General features: G+C 42.4%; 2 protein-coding genes and 1 long non-coding RNA gene across 23 annotated transcripts in view; all 3 read right to left on the bottom strand.

Moving 5' to 3' along the window:
* Positions 1–378: 378 nt before the first annotated feature.
* Positions 379–7,070, bottom strand: MITD1 (microtubule interacting and trafficking domain containing 1). Of its 8 annotated transcripts, none has more exons than XM_080612789.1 (8): positions 6,683–6,984; positions 6,391–6,492; positions 6,137–6,273; positions 5,970–6,056; positions 5,180–5,295; positions 4,755–4,815; positions 1,046–1,154; positions 379–635 (listed from the first exon to the last, which is right to left on the bottom strand). In XM_080612789.1, exons 1-7 carry the CDS (start codon positions 6,834–6,836, stop codon positions 1,071–1,073), a joined length of 741 nt encoding a protein of 246 aa, XP_080468915.1. In that variant the 5' UTR covers positions 6,837–6,984; the 3' UTR covers positions 379–635; positions 1,046–1,070. The 8 variants fall into 8 exon arrangements, with proteins under 8 accessions (XP_080468915.1, XP_080468917.1, XP_080468914.1 ...); XM_080612791.1 differs by having other exon boundaries at positions 1,046–1,165; XM_080612788.1 differs by having other exon boundaries at positions 379–1,154.
* Positions 7,071–12,532: 5,462 nt separating this feature from the next.
* LOC308218575 lies at positions 12,533–13,514 on the bottom strand. The gene is made up of 2 exons (XR_013956402.1): positions 13,283–13,514; positions 12,533–12,765 (listed from the first exon to the last, which is right to left on the bottom strand). It is a non-coding gene; the product is annotated as an uncharacterized lncRNA (long non-coding RNA).
* Positions 13,515–13,853: 339 nt separating this feature from the next.
* TXNDC9 (thioredoxin domain containing 9) overlaps positions 13,854–18,322 on the bottom strand; it is a 28,363-nt gene continuing 23,894 nt past the window's right edge. For 4 of the 14 annotated variants that reach the window (XM_080612798.1, XM_080612797.1, XM_080612799.1 and 1 more), the window contains one exon: positions 13,854–17,959. In XM_080612798.1, the coding sequence (XP_080468924.1) occupies positions 17,829–17,959 (131 nt within the window). In that variant the 3' untranslated portion in view covers positions 13,854–17,828. The remainder of the gene's footprint in view (positions 17,960–18,322) is intronic. The other 10 variants (XR_013956393.1, XR_013956394.1, XR_013956392.1 and 7 more) reach the window with 10 other exon arrangements.

Consider the following 18,322-nt stretch of genomic DNA (forward strand, 5'->3'; position numbering starts at 1 on the left):
TAGAGGTTTATGTGATGAGGGTAGGAGAAGCTAACTGGGGCAGAGGCCATACATGCCTCCTGTGTATCCACACTGCTTGGCACAAAGCTGGGAGTCACTGCTGCCATAGGTGCTGCTATCTGCGATAAAAACGGGAATATTTCTACGTTAGGAAGTACACATGTAAGAGAAACAAGTTCCTTATGTTAACATCTAGGAGAAAATTAGCTAATAAAAGGCAATAATGAACTGAAAATCAGTTTTCACATTAAATAAAAATAATAGATTAAACTAATATTATGAAAGAAAGGCTCAGGATGTATTTCTCTGTTGATAAATAAGCAGAATGCAACTCTGATCAGGTTAGGACAAAAGCAGTTTATTGCTACAGCTGAAGGAGAGGACTCTGCTGATGTGAACTCTGCCCAAATGAGGCAGTCACAGAGTTTATATACCTTTGTGTTACACTACTCTTTCTTCACCAAACTGCCCTTGAATAGCAGTGAAATTTGCAGTGGGAGGTTCATAAAGCAAAAAAGCCATAAATTCACCTGTTGAGGTGAGCACAGTAGGTTGAGTCACAATATACAGCACAACCCAATTCACATCAGTGTCTTTTCCCAGGAGGTTAACTGGAGTCGTAGAACTTGAAAGCACTGTATCCAGAAATGAGGGAGAGTTACGGGGAAAGGCTTGTTTACTGGATGACATATGAGTTGTCTTGAAATACCAACAGGATTTACTACTTCTGAAGATAAGGGAACCGCAGGAAAATCAGGGGGACATTAAGTAGATTGAGAAATGCCAGTAACAATTAGGCAAGAAACAAATCTTCTTGTTCTGGCCTAAAGGAAGTAAAGGAGCAATAATGTTCATGTCCTTGAGGCTCTCCTAATTGCATTTCTGAGGCTGTGGCAAGAAGGAAAAGTTGGGTGGAAAGCTAGGGTGACAGAATCCTGCTGAACTTCAAAGACTTACAGTTAGGTCTGTAGAACATTCTGGCTTCCTTGTCCATACAGACAACCCTCAGCTGATGCTGCAGTAGGAATTTCACAAGGACCATTACCTTTCTAAGTGATACCAAGGGGGTTTCAGCAGGGATCAGTCAGTGGTCCTTCCAGGGGAAGCAGGACATCTGAATCCAAGTCACAGCACCAAATTCTGTCATGGTGTAACTGAAATACAACTATAATCAGGTCAGAAGAGCAGCAATGTAGTGCCATAGGAGTGAAGCCAGAGCAGCAGAGGCGGATAGGAACTCTGCCCGGTTGAAGTTGTTAATGAGTTTATATACTTCCGAGTTACACAATTTCTTCTTCTCCCAACTGCTGGATAAGCAGGATAACAGCAGCAACTGCAATTCTTCAAATAAGGAGGATCTAGGCAGATTAGGAAGCCCTAGGCTGTATATCCTTTTATGAATACTTCCCTCCTTTGTTAAAGAAATGATGCTGACCAGATGAGACTGCTGGCTGCAAATATTTCTTCACAAGTCAAATACTTCTTAACAAATGAGGCCTGCAGAGGCATCTGAGGTGTTACTGTGTTACTTCCAGACTATCACCTTTGGAAGATGGCTGGTTGACCAGCACCCAGTAGGAGGAATTTCCATGTCAGAAGTGACTTACTTTTGGTTAAGGAGAGCAGTCACTGGGGGTGGATCCAGCTCTCTGCTACGACTGGCAGCCACACTGTGCAACTGAACAAAGCTCTGCTGACTGCAGCGGGGAAGGTGGTTTAAGCTCATCTGCACAGATGGTGGCAGGAGCGACAGCCCTGGCTGCACAATCCAGGTGATGACCTGATTACATGAGTGGCAGCGTAGAACATGGCCTGGAGAGTCAGTAAAATTATTGAGGAACTGTACTATTAGATTTCCCAGATAATTTTTTTCTCCACTCATTGATGCCAATTACCTCCTCATACATGGTGTTCCTACTGACAGTGAAAGGAACTGTTCAGTGATAAAGGGCTTATAGGTAAAAACTGCAGTGCAGCACCAACTGGTATATTACTGAAGGCTTACTTTATGTATGGACAGATATCGCATATCCATTGGATCTGCAAGGAAATCTGTAGTCTTAGCTAGTGGATTACAGTCTGATCAAAAAAAGGAAAAAGTTTTAGCAATGAAAAGGCAAGAGAGGGAAGAAAATGTTTGCCTTTTGTGGTATTTGGAGAGGACCACATTAAAGGGGATTCTTACTAGAACAGAGAGATATACTGCATTACACAATTACAGAATCATAGAATGGTTTAGGTTGGAAGGAACACTAAACCCCATCTAGTTCCAACCCCCTTGCCATAGGCAGAGACCCCTTCCACCAGATGAGGTTGCTCCAAGCTCCATCCAGCCTGGCCCTGAACGCTGCCAGGGATGGGGCAGCCACAACTTCTCTGGCCAACCTGTGCCAGTATCTCACCACCCTCACAATGAAGAACGTCTTCCTTATTGCTGACCTAAATCTACCCTCTGTCAGTTCAAAGCCATTGCCCCTTGCCCTGTCACTACATGCCCTTGTAAAAAGTCACTCTCCAGCTTTCTTGTCAGCCCCCTTTAGGCACTGGAAGGCTGCTTTAAGGTCCTGCCAGAGCCTTCTCTTTTCCAGGCTGAACAACCCCGACTCCCTTAGCCTGTCTTCACAGGAGAGGTGTTCCAGTGCCAATGCCGGAAGTATGAATATTTTAGTTTTATTTCCAAATAAGTACTAAACTTTAAAGTTGATCTACAATATTTAAGGTGGCTTTTTATTTTGCCCCTGTACGTTTGAAATTGCTGGGCTAGGTTAAAAGATACAAAGCTTCACATTTGGGAAGCTTAGTGTATTCACAGCAAACATTCTCCAAAATATGGCTGGTCTTTAAGGCATTACTGACCTTCCTTTAATTACCTATGTAATTATATATAAATATATGTAAATAAATAGTTCAGAGAAGAATTCAAACAGATGACTGTAACTACAAATAGTAAAAAATAACCTTTATTCCTATTAAATATAGGCATATATTATACACAACTGAATAAAATTGACAACAGTGACTAGAAACCTAGTACCACAGCAGCAAGCCAGAGAGCTCCTATGGAATGTTTGAGGGTTAGGTAGACTGGTAGCGTACAGCTTCTGTGGCATGTATGTTACTCTTTTTTTATATGTTACTTTGAAAAGCAGACATTATTATGCAAAAGGATAGGACAGACCACTGCCAAACTGTGACCCACAGAACAAGGCAAAGACCAGCTCTGATTCTTCTTGATAGCTGTGAAATAGACTTGTTGTGTTAGAGGCAAGTGTAAAGGAATAGCAGCTTTAGATGACAGAAGGTGAAATAATAAAGCAAATTTAAAAAATGAAAGGATAATAGAATACAGCAGCCATTAGGAAAAATAAACAGAGGAGAGAGAAGAAGTTCTAGCAATGAACATGCTAGAATATAGAGGCATACTCTATTACAAGACGCAGAAAGTGTAAGGCACCTGTCAGTCCTGAAGCGGAAAAGATTTTGATGGGAACTGCACTGCCTGTTCTTTATGTCAAAATATATGTCTTTGCCAGATACTTGCTGAAAATGATCAAGAACTCTTATATAAAAAAAAGCAGCAGCAGCTCAGTATACCTTGTGGTTTCCAAAGGATGAAAGAAATACAAGAAAAGACTTTCATCTTTTTTTTCCTATTAGCATAATCCTTAAAATCATTATTAGCAATATTAGCAAGAAAACTTCAGGGTATCCAACTTCTGGAAGAATTAAAAAAATCAATTATTACTTTTTTAAAGGACTACCTTAGTAGCAGGGAAGTAGCTTACTGCAGCTGAGACTGACATGACCAGCTGGAAGGACATTAAACTTGCAAGTCTGGGAAAAAGACTGGGAGAGGATCATACACCCTTTCCACACCTAGTGCAAAGGATGGAAATCAGGTATATGACCATGCATCACAGAATAAAAGAACACACAGGAGTGACAAGGAAAAGGAATACAGCTGCTTGCATACTTTCCAGCCCAAAATCATGCAGAGGCACATAAGAAGGCCCAAAAATGTCCATATACTGAATACTACAGTGTTTGTATGCAAGGAGCTTGGAAAATGGAATGTTAGATTTGGGGTTGCTGGTAAAGTCTCAAATCAGATATTACAGGATTGACCAAAACACAGCAGAACAGTAGTCATGACTAGAATACAGAAATTAAAGGAAATAAATAAGGCTGCTTATAAAAGAGGACATGTGGCAGCCCAGCTTCAAATGTTTGTGAGGTGTTCAATTAAAGATATTAAAACCAAAATTTGCTCAAGACAGTAAAGATGCCTTTGACAGGCACTACTGAAGGTCTTTTATGAAATCAAGATCAAATTTAGACATGGCTTATATTAGTTAAGATTATGGGAGAAGCACAGTGAAGGTATTGTACAGCTGTGTTTTCTCAGGCTGAAAAATCTCAAATATTCTTAAAACCTACAGATCATAAAAGCTGTGCTGGACTAAGTACTTAGAAGAGTTCCTTCTGAGGGTGGAGAGCTGGAATCAAGCAGCATCTTCCAATCTTACATTTTTATGCTTGTAAAAACACTCATTAGAAAAAGTCATATCTGATCACATTTTCTTTGTATGTTTAGTATGAAAGACATCCACTGTTGTTTCATGACAAGGTCGCAAGTCAAAATCACAGTATCCAATGCTGAAACGACCCTGTGGAAATTAACAGAGTGGACACAGTGAACATAGAATGAGTTCTTCTACAGTATAAGTTAATTAAAGAGATCAAATCATTCTTACCTGTGGCCTCTTAAAATAATCAAGACCCCTTCCAATCTTAATCATCCATCCATTGTTGAATCTGTTTTAAAAATTCACAAATTTGAATACTATGAGTATGTTGAATAAAAAAAGTTATATCCACAGGATGCACACTCTCCTCGTTTCAATCACAATTATTTCCTAGTATCACCAATACCTGTATAAACCATGGGAAGCACTGTTTTGTATAAAGAGAAATCTATTATTATGTTCACAGTTAGAACATGTGAAACGATAGAGGGCTGATTTTGTTCAGCGAGGGCCACTGCCTTCCACTCTGTTAATCACAGCTGTAATTAGAAATTGTCTCAAAATTAGAAATTGTCTCAAGCTGTAATTAGAAATTGTCTCAGGATTAAGCAGTTCAAATAACTCGCATTCATTGATTTTTTTATATCACCCACCTAATTTCTCGATCATGGATTGAAGATGAAAATGCAATATTCAATGTTACTCCATAATTCCTCAAAGATTGTTGTATTTCATCCAAGCCAGTTACCTGCTGACTCTTCCCACTACCCTATTAAAAGTAAAAATGACATGTTTTTTGGGTTTTTTTTAACCATAAATTCTACTTATGGTCACCTTTTCCTAAACTCACCAGAAGTTTTTTAGTAATAACTTAAACCAAAAGAAAGTAACTTGGATGAAGGCAGATTTTCAGTTTCAAAGGCAGGATAAAAAGCAGAAACAGATTATAGGTACATTGACTAAGACATGTAGAGGAGGTGCTCATTCTCAGACCTTTGAAACTAGATATGAATTACTATTTGAGCCAGAATAAATACAGTGACAGTTTGAGAGGTTTTAGCTCATCAAAGCCTCTAAATTGACAACTATATACAACTAGGTGTTGGAAGAGAAAAAAGCCCATATCTCAATAGATGCTTTAGTTCTGATGACCTTTTCCACAAGAAAGTATCTTTTCCATTTAAGATTCTGCTTACCAAGAATTTGTTAGTTATCAGAAAACTCTAAATTTATAAAATTACTTATGTTCAATTAACACATTTTTATTTTCCTCTTAATCTGTGTTTTCTGCTGAAGGCATCAGAGCCTCAGTCTAACAAGTACTCGTGACAAAAAAATCTGTATTTAAAAATAAATATTTAATATACATACATATATGTGTGTATATTTGCATGTGGTATCACCTGGGTACTTGGAAATAGAAACCAGAACTTATACACTTACTTCATCATAGGAAGTGAGGAGGTGGATCGTTTTCACTTTGCATGGCCCCTTAACTAGCATCTCGCAGAACCGCAGGAAGTTATACAACTGCAAGTTTTATTTAATTTAGTAACTTGGGATTTTTTTAGTAGTTACATCCATATCAGTTACACCGAGTATGTACTTGCCTGATGAACACTCCGAATGTACGGGTCCTCCACCCAAACTTCAGAAACAATCTCAGAAAGGTACTCTTGGAAAACCTTTTCATAGCTGAAACCTGTTGCATTTTCCTCTATCCTGATCTGCTTATGGTATTTGCCATCTGAAAGCAAAAGAACTCTCTTTTTTCAGTAAAGATCAGGACATAGTTTCCGTGTTACCTACCTCACCCATAAAATGTTTACATAGCAACACGTACAGGTATATGGCACCTCCATACCTTGTTTCTCTTTTTCAATGTGTTTCTTAATGTCCTCAGCTCTGGTCATGTACTCGGATATTTTCTGCCGGTATCGGTGCTTTTTGGCCTCATCTTTCGTGGCTGCCAATCAAAAGCACAATCAAAAGTCCTCTCCCTCCCCATGAGGCGACGAGGGTTCAGGGCTGGCTCTCAGCATCAGACAAGCCTCGTTTTTCCTCCAAACCACCCCTCTCACAGAACCGGGGGGTGTTTAACAACTAACCGCCTCAACGGCTGTGGCAAACGGCCGCCAAACCTCCCCGCCCGGTACCTTTCACCACCTGCAGCAGCAGGTCGATGCCCTCCTGGTAACACACTAGCGACTCCTGGAACCGAGACGCTATGTCCAGCTCTACCGCACGCTTCACCGTCTCCGCCCCGGCCCGCTCCAGCGCGGCAGTGCTATCGCCCCCCGTCCGCGACATGGGCGCCGCGGCGGGGACCGGGACGGGGCGGCCACACGTCCCGCGGCACCACCTCACCCTCAGCCGGGGAAACAGAAACCGACGTAGCTGGAGAGGGAAGGGGGAAGTGTTCACTGTTGTCGTTCCGCCAGTGCGGAACTGAAGTGCCGTGGAGTTGGTGGCCGGCCGGAAGAGAGCGCACCGACATGGCGGCCGCGGCGGGCAGGGGAGGACTGGGGCCAACAGCCGCTTGGAAGGTAGTAGCCTGAGCTGGGGTTTGTTTGGTTCGTGCCTCCTCTTGACGGGAGAGCGGCAGTTGGAAAGTCCGAGGAGCCGGTGTGGGCGCCCGGTGTGAGCACTGTCTGCTCTTCAGCCACCTAGAAGTGTAGTAAAGACGGGATGTGTGCTCAACCCGGCCGAGTTTGAGTGACCGCGTAACCTTTTAGCAAACACGAAGAGCTATAAGGAAAGCGCAGACAAGTTTTGTCCTGTTCCCTTTACAGATGCTGGGGAAGAGGATGGAGGCGGTGGCACCCGCAGCGTGGGTTCGTTGTCTCTTTACCAAGTCGAGAATTCCAGACTCGGTATGTGCTTAAGTATTCGAGAGACTGAATAATAGGTATTAGCCTGCTTAATCTGTGTTTTCTGTGGTATGACAGATTTCCAGAGGCTGTGGGATAAGAGGGTTTGTATTGGGATGATTGAAGAACTGGCGGAAGGCAGAGCCCAAAGGGTTGCAGTGAATGGGGCTGGTGAACCGGTCCCCAGCCATGTTCATCAGGGTTCAATTCTAGGGCCAGTTCTATTCAATGTTTTTGTCAAGGATGTGAATGCAGGAGTTGAATGCACCATTAGCAAGTTTGTCACTGATACCAAAGTGGGAGGTGCAGTTGACTCTTGTTGCAGAGGGATGTAGATAGACTGAAGCACTGGGCAATCGTCAGTGGTGTGAAATTTAATGAGTTGAAATGCAGGATTCTGCACCTAGGGGAGTGACACCAAGCACTTGATGTTATAAAAGCTAAATTTGAGGTCACTTGTTGGTGCTTTGACCTTTCGAGAAGAAAGGTAGTTAAACATGGTTTCATGAACTTCTGATTCTAGGTATTTCAGCCGCGACCTGGAGATCATGAGAAGTATGGAGGTGACCCTGAGCAGCCCCACAAGATCCACGTTATTACTAGGATTAAAAGTGTAATTGGTCGCCCTTATTGGGAAAAGAAGATAATACATGATCTTGGATTGGATAAAGTATGACTGTTGTTTTTTATACTTATTGTGTGTATCAGAATGTAGAAATAGGCTAGAATTAAGGTGGTGTTTTTCTTAAATTTTTCTCAATTTTGCAGTCATAAAATGTGGATTGCTTTACAGTGGCTATAAAGGTAATTGAGAAATCAATGATGTGTTTGAGAGCCAAGAGGAATGTTAATGGAAAATAGTCTTTTAGTAGGAATTCAGAGAATTACTGTTTGGTATTGCTCTGCATGCCTAAGGTGAACTTTACCTTGAGACTTCTGCTAAAATGATAAAAGTAGATTTGTAAATACTTGGAATTCAGTTTTCTCTAGGTCATATTATTCAAATGTTACAGGTACATGAATAAGACTTGTATATTAATGAAAAGCCTTCCAAATCCAAGACTCTTAGAGAGCTTATGTCAAAGATGTGTTTCTCCAGATTTTTTAGAGCAACTGCACATTGTGCAAAGGTTTGTCTAGTCAGTGTTACGTTACAGAAAAAAAAATGTGTGCTTGATCAGTTTAAGATCTAACTGAAGCAGTTGTATCCCTTAACTCCTGTATTTACATTACTTTTACTGTAAATACATTACTTTTAATGTATATACATTACTTTTACTGTAAATACATTACTGTATTTACAATACTTTTAACAGTTGGAAGAAATTTCAATATATTGAGAATGTAATGGGAATGAAGCTGAATTTATCATTTTATTATAATGGAGTTTGATCAAGTTTTTATTTCATATTTATATTCTTGATGCATGACTTTTTTACTTATTATATTTGCAAATGTGGTCTGTAATTTTACTGTCAGTATGAGAAGTTGAGTGATCAGAGATTTGGGGTTTGGTTATGCATTTCTAAAACCCGTTCTATCCTTTATACAGGCGCATCAGCCGATACTGCACAAAAATATCCCTTCTGTGAATTCCAAGCTGAAAGTTGTTAAACATCTGATAAGGTTTGTTAACTATTTGCTTAATTTAGAGCATTTAATGTAACTATTCTAGTCATAGAACTTCACTAAGCAAACTCTTTTGCCTGTAGAATACAGCCCCTGAAACTACCTTACGGGTTGCCAACAGAAGAGGAAATGACAGATACCTTTCTTACAAGCAAGGGAGAGCTTCTCATTAAACGACATCTGAAACCTGTGGAGCAGAAAGCAATTAAATCATAAGCTATGCTGGTTGGATTTATGTAAAATAAAGTAGATTATTTAAATCCTGGGTTAAGGTTTTGTGTGTGAAATGTAAGCTTAATTCTTCCCCTCTGGTATGAATTCTTCCATTCTGGTATAAATGGTGAAGGTGATACTGATGCTTAAAGAAGTGCGTACAAATGTAAAATTCAATTTTGTTATTATTTGCCCCAAATATTAAATCAATGAAAGGCCTGTGTCCTTGTGTTTAAATTTTGTGGCTAAATGTGTGCAGTTGATGGCTTGCTATTAAAGAACTTTGTAAATAAAGTCAGAGAAGTAAGTAGAATATATCTGACTAATGATGGTGAGGATACTTTGAGCTAACAGTAACAGATTTACAATGACTGTGCATGACTTTGGTGCACAAAGGAAGAAACTGGAATTGAAAAGCTCACTGCTTAGCAGTTACACGAGAGCTGACTGGCTGTCCACCAAGAGTGTCATTTGATCAACACAGGCTTTTCATAGAATTATAGAATGGATTGGGTCAGAAAGGACCTTAAATATCATCTGGTTCCAATCCCCTGCCTCAGTCAGGGACACCTTCCACTAGACCAGGCTGCTCAAAGCCCCATCCAGTCTGGCCCATCCAGCCTTTTGGGTTGCTTGTTACTTAGCAAACAGCCTGTTATCTGGCTGTCTCTGTAGCTTAAAAATATCTGAACTCCTCACTTAGGATTAACAGAAGGAGTGATTCATATCATGGTAACTTGTATAATTTGTTTTTCATGGAACGTGCTATCTCACTTCATATATATTTCTTGATCCTAACTGTGTAATAATAATAGCCTAAGGGTTGCAGTCTGTGTATAAGTTGATGGTTTTCCTGTTCTAAAATTGCAGACATTAGAAACCTGGAGACCCTGAAGCACACATCTTCAGTGCAAGTTAGTAATTATGGGCTGCAAGCTTGTAACACCTTTTACTTGAAGGATCTTGAGTATTACTCTTCATATTTTTGTTTACAGTTTTGAGAATCGTGGCCAAAGTTAGGAAGCTGCTGCTGTATCAAATGATAAAGAAGTGTTCATTGCAGTGAGCATAAATGCCATAGTTTAACACAGTGTGAGCCTCTCCCACCCTACACACACTGTAGAGAAGTTAATCTTAATGACTGTATGTTATGAGAAGATTAGAAGGACACAGTCACTGAAAATGAACGTTTATCCTTTCTGCATGCTTCCAGAGAAGAGTAAACAGCAGTAGGAGTTCAAAGGAAAAGACATCAGTAGAGGAACATAAAAGCTGGAGACACTGTGCAGAAGAGAAAGAAGGACAGGATATAGTAGTACCACTGAGGAGATTGGTGGTTCAGTGATTCCTACAGGTAGGCTGAAGGCAGAAATGCACAACTGAGCTGAAAAACCTCAATTTCTCAGCAAGCTACGGACTGTAGTTGGAAGGACACAGAAAATACTGGTGTCAGCCTGTTGTATACAGAATAGCAAGGAACAAATGAAGCAGATAAATGAATGTTGCATTCCTGCCTTCCTGAACCTGCATAGCATCTTGTGCTGCAGTGTGTTATGACTGCGATCTCTGTGTGATGTTGATTGCTGTGTGATGGTGTTCCTACAGGGAGGTACTTGTTACAAGCTGAAATTGTGAGTGCAGTGCATCCAAGGTACAGGGCATGCTTAAAAGAGATGGCACAAGTACTATGGCCCATAAAATGGTGTAAATGGGTCTTGTTGCTGAGGGATAGTGAATATAAGACTTGGCACCTGGATTGGTGGCCCAGAGCCTTAAAGCCAGGATGGCTCAGCCTTACCAAGCACATTCAGGATTTGTCTGCAGCACTGCAGCCTGATGAATCTCCAACAGAGGGAGCGCTGCCAGTTCCATTATACACAGTATGTGTGTAAAAATCTTTTCTATTCATTACACTATACAGGTGCTACAAAAGTACTGCAGTGTAAACCAGAGAATGTGTTAATGAACGAGCTTGCCTGGTACTGTGCACAACTTAGAAAGTGAGTGATAAACTACCGAAGTTAGAGCACAGCTAGTAACTTTTTCCCAAGTACAGAGAAGAGAATGCTTTAGATAGTACCTATTATTTCTGGTTTAGATTTAATTGCCAGAGGTGTTTACAACTATCTTTGACAACTTGGTAGTTTTAGTGAAAAATAAAATTGTATTTTCTTGAAATGTTTATGTGTTAGTGTGGGAGTTTCTTAAACGGTATTTCCTCCAAGGTCACAACTGTCATATCGTCAATCTGCTATCTCAAACCTTCTCTGAATAAGCATACATTCTCTAAAGATTTGCACTCAGTTCTACAACCTGAACCAGCAGGGTGCACAAATACAGTGTGTGTGTTCACATCCTTTCATTAATTGTAAATGTTTCATGTAAATCTCCACGAAGCACAGGTAAAAGATGCAGCCTTTTTGTGCAGGGAGCAAACGGGCTGACTTAGGATGATAGCAAAATTCAGGTTGGAAGGTACCTCGCAAGGCTCTAGTCCAACCTCATGCTCAATGCAGGGCCAGCGCTGAGATCATAGCATCATAGAATATAGAATGGTTAGGGTTAGAATGGTTGCTCAGGACTTTGTCCACCGAGGTCTTGAAAACCCCTGAGAACAGGGACAGCTCAGCCTCTCTGGACAGCCTGCTCTGCTGCCTGGCTGTCCTCATGGGGAAAGGTTATATGCAGAATACAGTCTTGTATGCAGTCCGAATGTCTCTTCTTTCAGCTTAGGCCTGTTGTCACTTCTCTTCCCATCCTTGCACTACTGGGAGGAGCCATCCTGGCTCTATTATCCTCAATTATCCCTCACAGGTAGGTGCTGTGGTGCTGCCATTAATCCAGCTGTCCCTTCTCACGGGGTGATTGCTCCAGCCCCAGCCATCTTGGTTGTTCTCCACTGAGTTCTCTGTACTTAATTGATCTCTCCTGTGTTAGGGGGCCCAAAACTGGATGCTACTCTAGATGTGGTTTAACAAGTGCTTAGCAGAGGTGTGTAATCCCTTCTCTTGGTCAAGCTGTGCTGTCCATGCAGCCCATGGTATCCTTTGCTGCTTGGGCACACAGCTTGCTCATGTTGAGCTTGCTTCTTGGGTAGGAACCATTTGCCATGTCTACCTGCTGTAGTATTTAAAGTATATTCAAACAAATCCTGATGCAATATGTGGTAGCAATGTGGAAATGGGCTGGTTTAAGAATAAATTTCTATTTCTGTGCTACTGCTCTGTTGCAGGTTCACTTACTGTTTCAGATTTGGTAGTTAATACTGTAGTGTAAGTAGATCAATGCCAATAATAGTATCGGGATATTTTTAATCACAGGTAAAAATGCTAGCTATAAAAAATGCACCATATTTAAAACAAATAAACAAAACCCTCTCTTTCTTCTCTAGGGAGCTCCCCTGGATCTCTGTCCCAGTTCTTCCACTTCTCCTTCTCCTCCCTCTTCTCCTTCTCCTTTCTTCTTTCTTCTTTCTTCTGTACTTCTTATCCATGAGGTAGTAAAGCGCAAGCCCTAGGGTACTGGAGCTGTTACAAAATTGGATCACAATGCGTAGAGCAAATGGTTAGGGATTGTACGGGTAAGCACACAACTTGGCAAACAAGTGAGGTGTGAATGTAGGCATGAATAATGAAGGAAGATCCCCCACCAGCCAGGCCCCTGTGGTGCATAAGGGGTAATTAACCTGACTATATGTAGCTGCAGCCTACAGGCCCCCTTGCTTAGTTAAAAAAAAGAAAAAAAGCTTTTTGAAACAAGATTTTGTATCTAAAGTATAAAATAGAATCAATTAATATTTTTATTCCCAAGAGAGCACTGGGAAGCAAGCGGCTGTTTCACAGTGCAAAAGCAGCTTGCTTATGTCCTGACACTCACCAGGGTCCTTCCCCAGTACAGGGAGCTGACAGCAGGGTCAGCTTTGTTCTGGCCAAAAAGTTGGCTGAAATGTTCAGGGGTTGCCTTTCAGTGAGGCCACTGCTGCTCTTATATCCTTCTGCTGCAGAAGAAGGACGCATTTTGTGGTTTTAGGAGGATTGATCATACCTGCATTAAACCAAATGCATTTCTGTGGTCACCCCAGCCATCCTTAAGCACTGTCCCAGTGTGTGACTCTTGAAAGATAATACCAGCCATCAGTCACAGCTGGATCAACACGCTGGCTGTTGCCAAATTTGGTAAGCTTGACTTGGTATTCTTCCATGTCTTCCAAATCTTTTTCTGCAATCTTCTCTGTCACTGCCTGCATAGCCAATGGAGAAAGGTACTTCCAAGAGCTGGGTTTTCTGTTCCGAAAGAAAACAATATATGAGAGAGTCAGAAGAAATCCACACTACTTCCTGGCTCCAACTTGCTTGTCCATAGCCACCATCAACGAGAAAAATCAAAAGCGAAACATCCTTCAATTGCATCCATTACAGTTTATCTGGCTTGCAGTTAGTTTGACTTGCCATTTATCTGCATTTTTCTGTTGCCTAAGCACACTGCTGCAGAAGGGAAACAAGCAAACAGTAACTGAGAGGAACAATGCTAACCTGATCGCAGCAGCTAATGGAAAACAGACTTTGGTATAGTGAATCATTTACAAGAATATTAGGCAAACATCACAGACCTGACATATTTGCTGCAGGATGTCTTCCCCCACCTCACCGCGCTTCCTGGAGACAAAGGGGCTTTTTCTCTGCTGGCAGCATTTTGGAGCAGCTGGCTCAGTGTGTTTCCCACATGCCACTGGTATTACGGGAAACAGGAATGCCTGACAACTTGCTGTGCATTCTCCCGAGCACAACAGGGTTTCTGCTATACAGCACAAACACAATTACGATTTTAAAAATTAAATACCTTTCGATTTAATTTAAAACCCTCGTGTTAACAGTGTGGACATAGGGTGAGCCTTGCCTGAGAACAGCTGTCCCCTTTCAGCTGTTGGAAGCAACAACATGCTGACAATGGGGAAGTGGGGACCTGCACTTCTGGATGTAATAGTTTTTGCAGGTGAAGACCCAGCAACAATAACATGAGACTGCTGAGAATTTGGATGTGCAAAGGCTATGCCAGGTCACTTTTGTTATCAAAGGTGTAGGCACAAATCCAAATTATCAGGCAATGTGGATCAAAGCTACTGTAGCTCTTCAGCAATAAGGAAAGCAGCCACTGGATGGCAAACCTCCATGTCAATGCTAATCTATCCTGACCTGCTTCTTCCCCGTGGTAAATTCTGTGAGGGTGAAATGCTGTGTCACTCTTCCATCAGCTCTTCCACATTCTAAGCTGGGGAATCATGTGCCATTGTGTTGAAAGATTCAATTCTGTAAGTTTTTCCTGCACTGTTAATACCTCCCATCGAGAACCAGCTGCAAAAAGTCACATCAGCCCATGCATGGAGCTCCTCATGTTCATGATGATTTCGTGCGACTTTAAAGAACGATGAAACAGAGGGAAGTACATCTGGCAGGAAGGAAAATAGAACAGGGATGGCTCATAAAGAAATGGCATTAAAAAAAAAAAAAAAAAACCAAAAAGAAAATTCAAAATACCACTGAAGATGATTCACAAACCAGTAATCTCCAAGTGGCCTGTGCTACCGTTCCCTTATTGCTGGGGAGAATTGGAAAGGAGGTACTAGTTTGCTTCTTCTACATCACATTAATTGATGCAGGCAGGTAGATCTGCTGTGTTCTGGATCCTACCCAGAAATTCTTGTTTAATCATATATGCATGCACGGAGTCTACATGCCCGGGGAACTGTTTTACTCAACAAACCTGTATTCAGAGTACTGGGGGAGAATGGCATGTCCGCATGGTGGGACAACCTGTGCGACATCAAGCAGGCTGCAGCTCGCATGCTTCAGCAAGAGCTCCAGAGCTGCTGCTGGCTTGGGTCTCCAGGGACAGAGAACCTGCTGTGACTTTTGTCAGTGCTCTTTGCAGCATCTCTTACTTGTCCCATCACTCGCTTGCCACACAGCATTGCGGTCTCTCGTGCTATGTCAGGGGTACAGGCAGTTTTGAGGTTTTGGGCAGCCTCAAAACTGCCCCAAATCATGGTTTATGTGCTGGATTTATCTTGTACTCACTGTTAGTTGAGGTATTCAGCAACCTCCAGTTCAGATCCAGCTCATCTTACTTTTTCTTCATCTTTCAGAAAGGCTACAGAAATCCTGTCAGAGTGCAGTTCTGCCATTGATCATAGATAATCTTTAAGGTCCCTTCCAACCCAAACCATACTGTGGTTCTGTGATTCCAGGATCACTTTTTACACTGAAACAGGAAAAAAACAGGCCATGTGCATCCAGCGTGGGAGTATTTAGTTTCAAGGAAGGCAATTAAACAAACTGAGGCAAGCATTAGATTCAACTCCCTCCAGCAAAAAGGAGCAGACCCGGACCAAAGGAGCCTGCCAAGCATCCTGGATGCTGTTCAAAAGTACTGTGTTAGAAGTCTACACTAGAAGATGCCACAACTCAAGACGAAAAAATGTTTCCCCTCATAGGATGAGCCTAGTATTTTAGGGTGCAGTCCTGAGTGTGCCTAAGGCAACCACAGAGTAACATTGTCCTGGGAGCAGGTTGCTGGCTAGGAAATCGCTGCTCACTTTTTCAATGAGTAACAAAGCAGAACAAGCTCAGTTATTCAGCACTGCATTACTGTGCTGGCATTGCCCTTTGTTTTCTGCGTCTCCTGGAGAGACATGGATGTGTGGCTCAAACTGATCTAACTCCAGTGTTCAGAGTCAGTCATCAGATCAATCTGCTCAGCCATGTAGTTACAGCTCTGGCCCATGGGGACTTGTTCTTGGCAGTGGTTTCCTACTGCTTCAGTTACTGTTGAAACAGGTTTTTTAATTGCTCCCTCTGCATGGTGTCTATGACAGTCAGTCATCGAAGCTCCAGACTTTAGACAGATCCCTGCCTGAGCCATGGAGGGACTGGCCCATACCACCTGCAGCTTATGAGGTTGATGACAGAGAAAGCTTCCCACCTCACATTTGCTGGTTATTGTAGGAAGCACATTTAAACACATTTCCCAGTACTGACATTGGTTGTAAAACCAAAGCACAGGACCCAGAGAAGATTTTTCTCCCCTGACTGGAATTTGCTGTTCTTTTGATTTGCTGATTGCTGACTCTGACACAGCAATGTTAGCCTGTGAGAGTCCTTAAAGAACACCAATTGCATTTCCCTGCTCTACAGCAGCGTAACATGCAGCTACTTTTATATGTTGGTCATTCCCAGTGAACATTGCTTCATTATCCTGAAAGTTCTTTGAAGTATCCAACATAGGGGTCCACAAGTCACATCGCTTCTGTATCAGCAATGGTGATAGCCAGCAGAAAAGTGTCCCAACACTTCCAAAATCCTTATTCAAAGGGCTAAACATGAACATCCTCATTCCTTGTTCACAGGTTTGGAGGCAGTGGCCGGGCTTGGCCTGCCTCGCATCCTGGTCACCAGCCCAGCTCTTCTCATCCACCCCTGGGTGTCTGCAGCACCATTTCCCTCTCCCTGTTCTCAAATTGAGTTTTAGACCCATTGCAAGAGTAATGAATCGGGTTATTATTCAAGTTGCAGGTTGCTGAGCACTGGGCCCCATGGGAAAAGAAAGTATTTGGATTCAACATTTATCTTTATTTTCTCTCTTATTCTCAGTATTATTCTCAGTAAACCTAAATTTCCACCCAGACCCATCCACATTGAAGAACACTTTCAAACAGAGCTTACAAACCCAGAGATAATTCACTTCAAATTAGAAGTTTGGATTCCTGACAGAGGGACAGATACTGAAACACTTTTAAACTTGAAGGAAACCCAGTATAAAGATGCAAAAGCTAAAGCAGGAAAGGTTGTGGGTTTTTTTTACCAGCATTCTTGTTTTGATACAGCCCCTGTGCTTGGGTACGTACAGGTCTGGCTCCCACTCAGAGGGCTGCTGACTAATGGAAAGCTGTTTTGCGTGCCTGCTATGGCACTTGGAGTACTTCCCATACAGAGGATTTCTCCCGTGTGAGGCTGCTTTTCACCATGAAGAAGTCTTCAGCCCCATCATGGCTGTGGGCTCCAGGGCTCGGGAGACTAACAGAAGCATGTTTAGCATCGTCTTGCACAAGGCTGGCCACAGGAATGGACAGCTAGAGCAGAGACCAAAGGCTTGGCGAGAAGTCTCTTCATTGCCCTGCAGCCAGCACAATCAAGGGGAAGGATGAGTTTAATTCAGGGGCTTCATCCCCACATTGGCCAGGGAGAGGGAAGGAGGTGGATAAAGGAGATGGGCAGAACACAGACAATGCACAGGGAGAGCTGCTTGTGCGCCTGTGCTTGGGGGATGCACAAACAACTCTGGGTTCAGCTTCAAATGGGAAGAGGCACCTTCCTCACCCAACACCTAAACGTTGCTGGACTGTCCCTGTCTGCCTCTCGAAGGCCCCGAGCTTGTGGTGTCTTGTCCCAGCAGGTCCCCTGGAAGGCAGTGCTGAGCCATTGCCACCAGCATTGGTCCTGCCAGGGGACCTGAGAAGCTGCTCTGGGTACTATGATCACTACTGGGCTAGTCTGTGTGGAGGAGAGGCTCGGTGGTGGTGGTGTGGATTTATGAGCTAGAACCCATGTCTCTTAAAGTACTGGGCTCGCCTAATCACACTGTTGACGTAGTAGCTGTCTCTGTCACAGGGGTCATCCTCGTAGACCTGGAAGTTGCCCATTTTTGCACGGTAGGTGCAGATTCCCCCTAGAAAAGAGTTAATAAATTGTTGTTACAGGCTTATAAGTAAGAAACAAAGATTTAAAGGTAAAAATTCCTAGCTAAAAGGGCTATGCATCTCATCAAGCCAGCACAACTGCTTGGGAAATTGCTCATTCTGCGTTATGGTTGAAAAGTGACTGATTTTGTAAAAATCCTTATTTCTATAGTGAAGGAACCCATGACTCTCTCCAAATGAAAGTGGGAATGGCATGGTGGTCCTAGAAAAGGGTGTAATCAAGAAAGGTAGAGGCAGAACAAGGATGGCAGAGTAGGAAATAGCACAGGGTGAACAAACCAGCACACAGATAACATGGACTGCAAGCAAACCTGGATCCCAAGCTTCCTTCA

This window comes from Psittacula echo, assembly GCF_963264785.1.
Source record: "Psittacula echo genome assembly, chromosome: 3".
NCBI lineage: Eukaryota > Metazoa > Chordata > Aves > Psittaciformes > Psittacidae > Psittacula > Psittacula echo.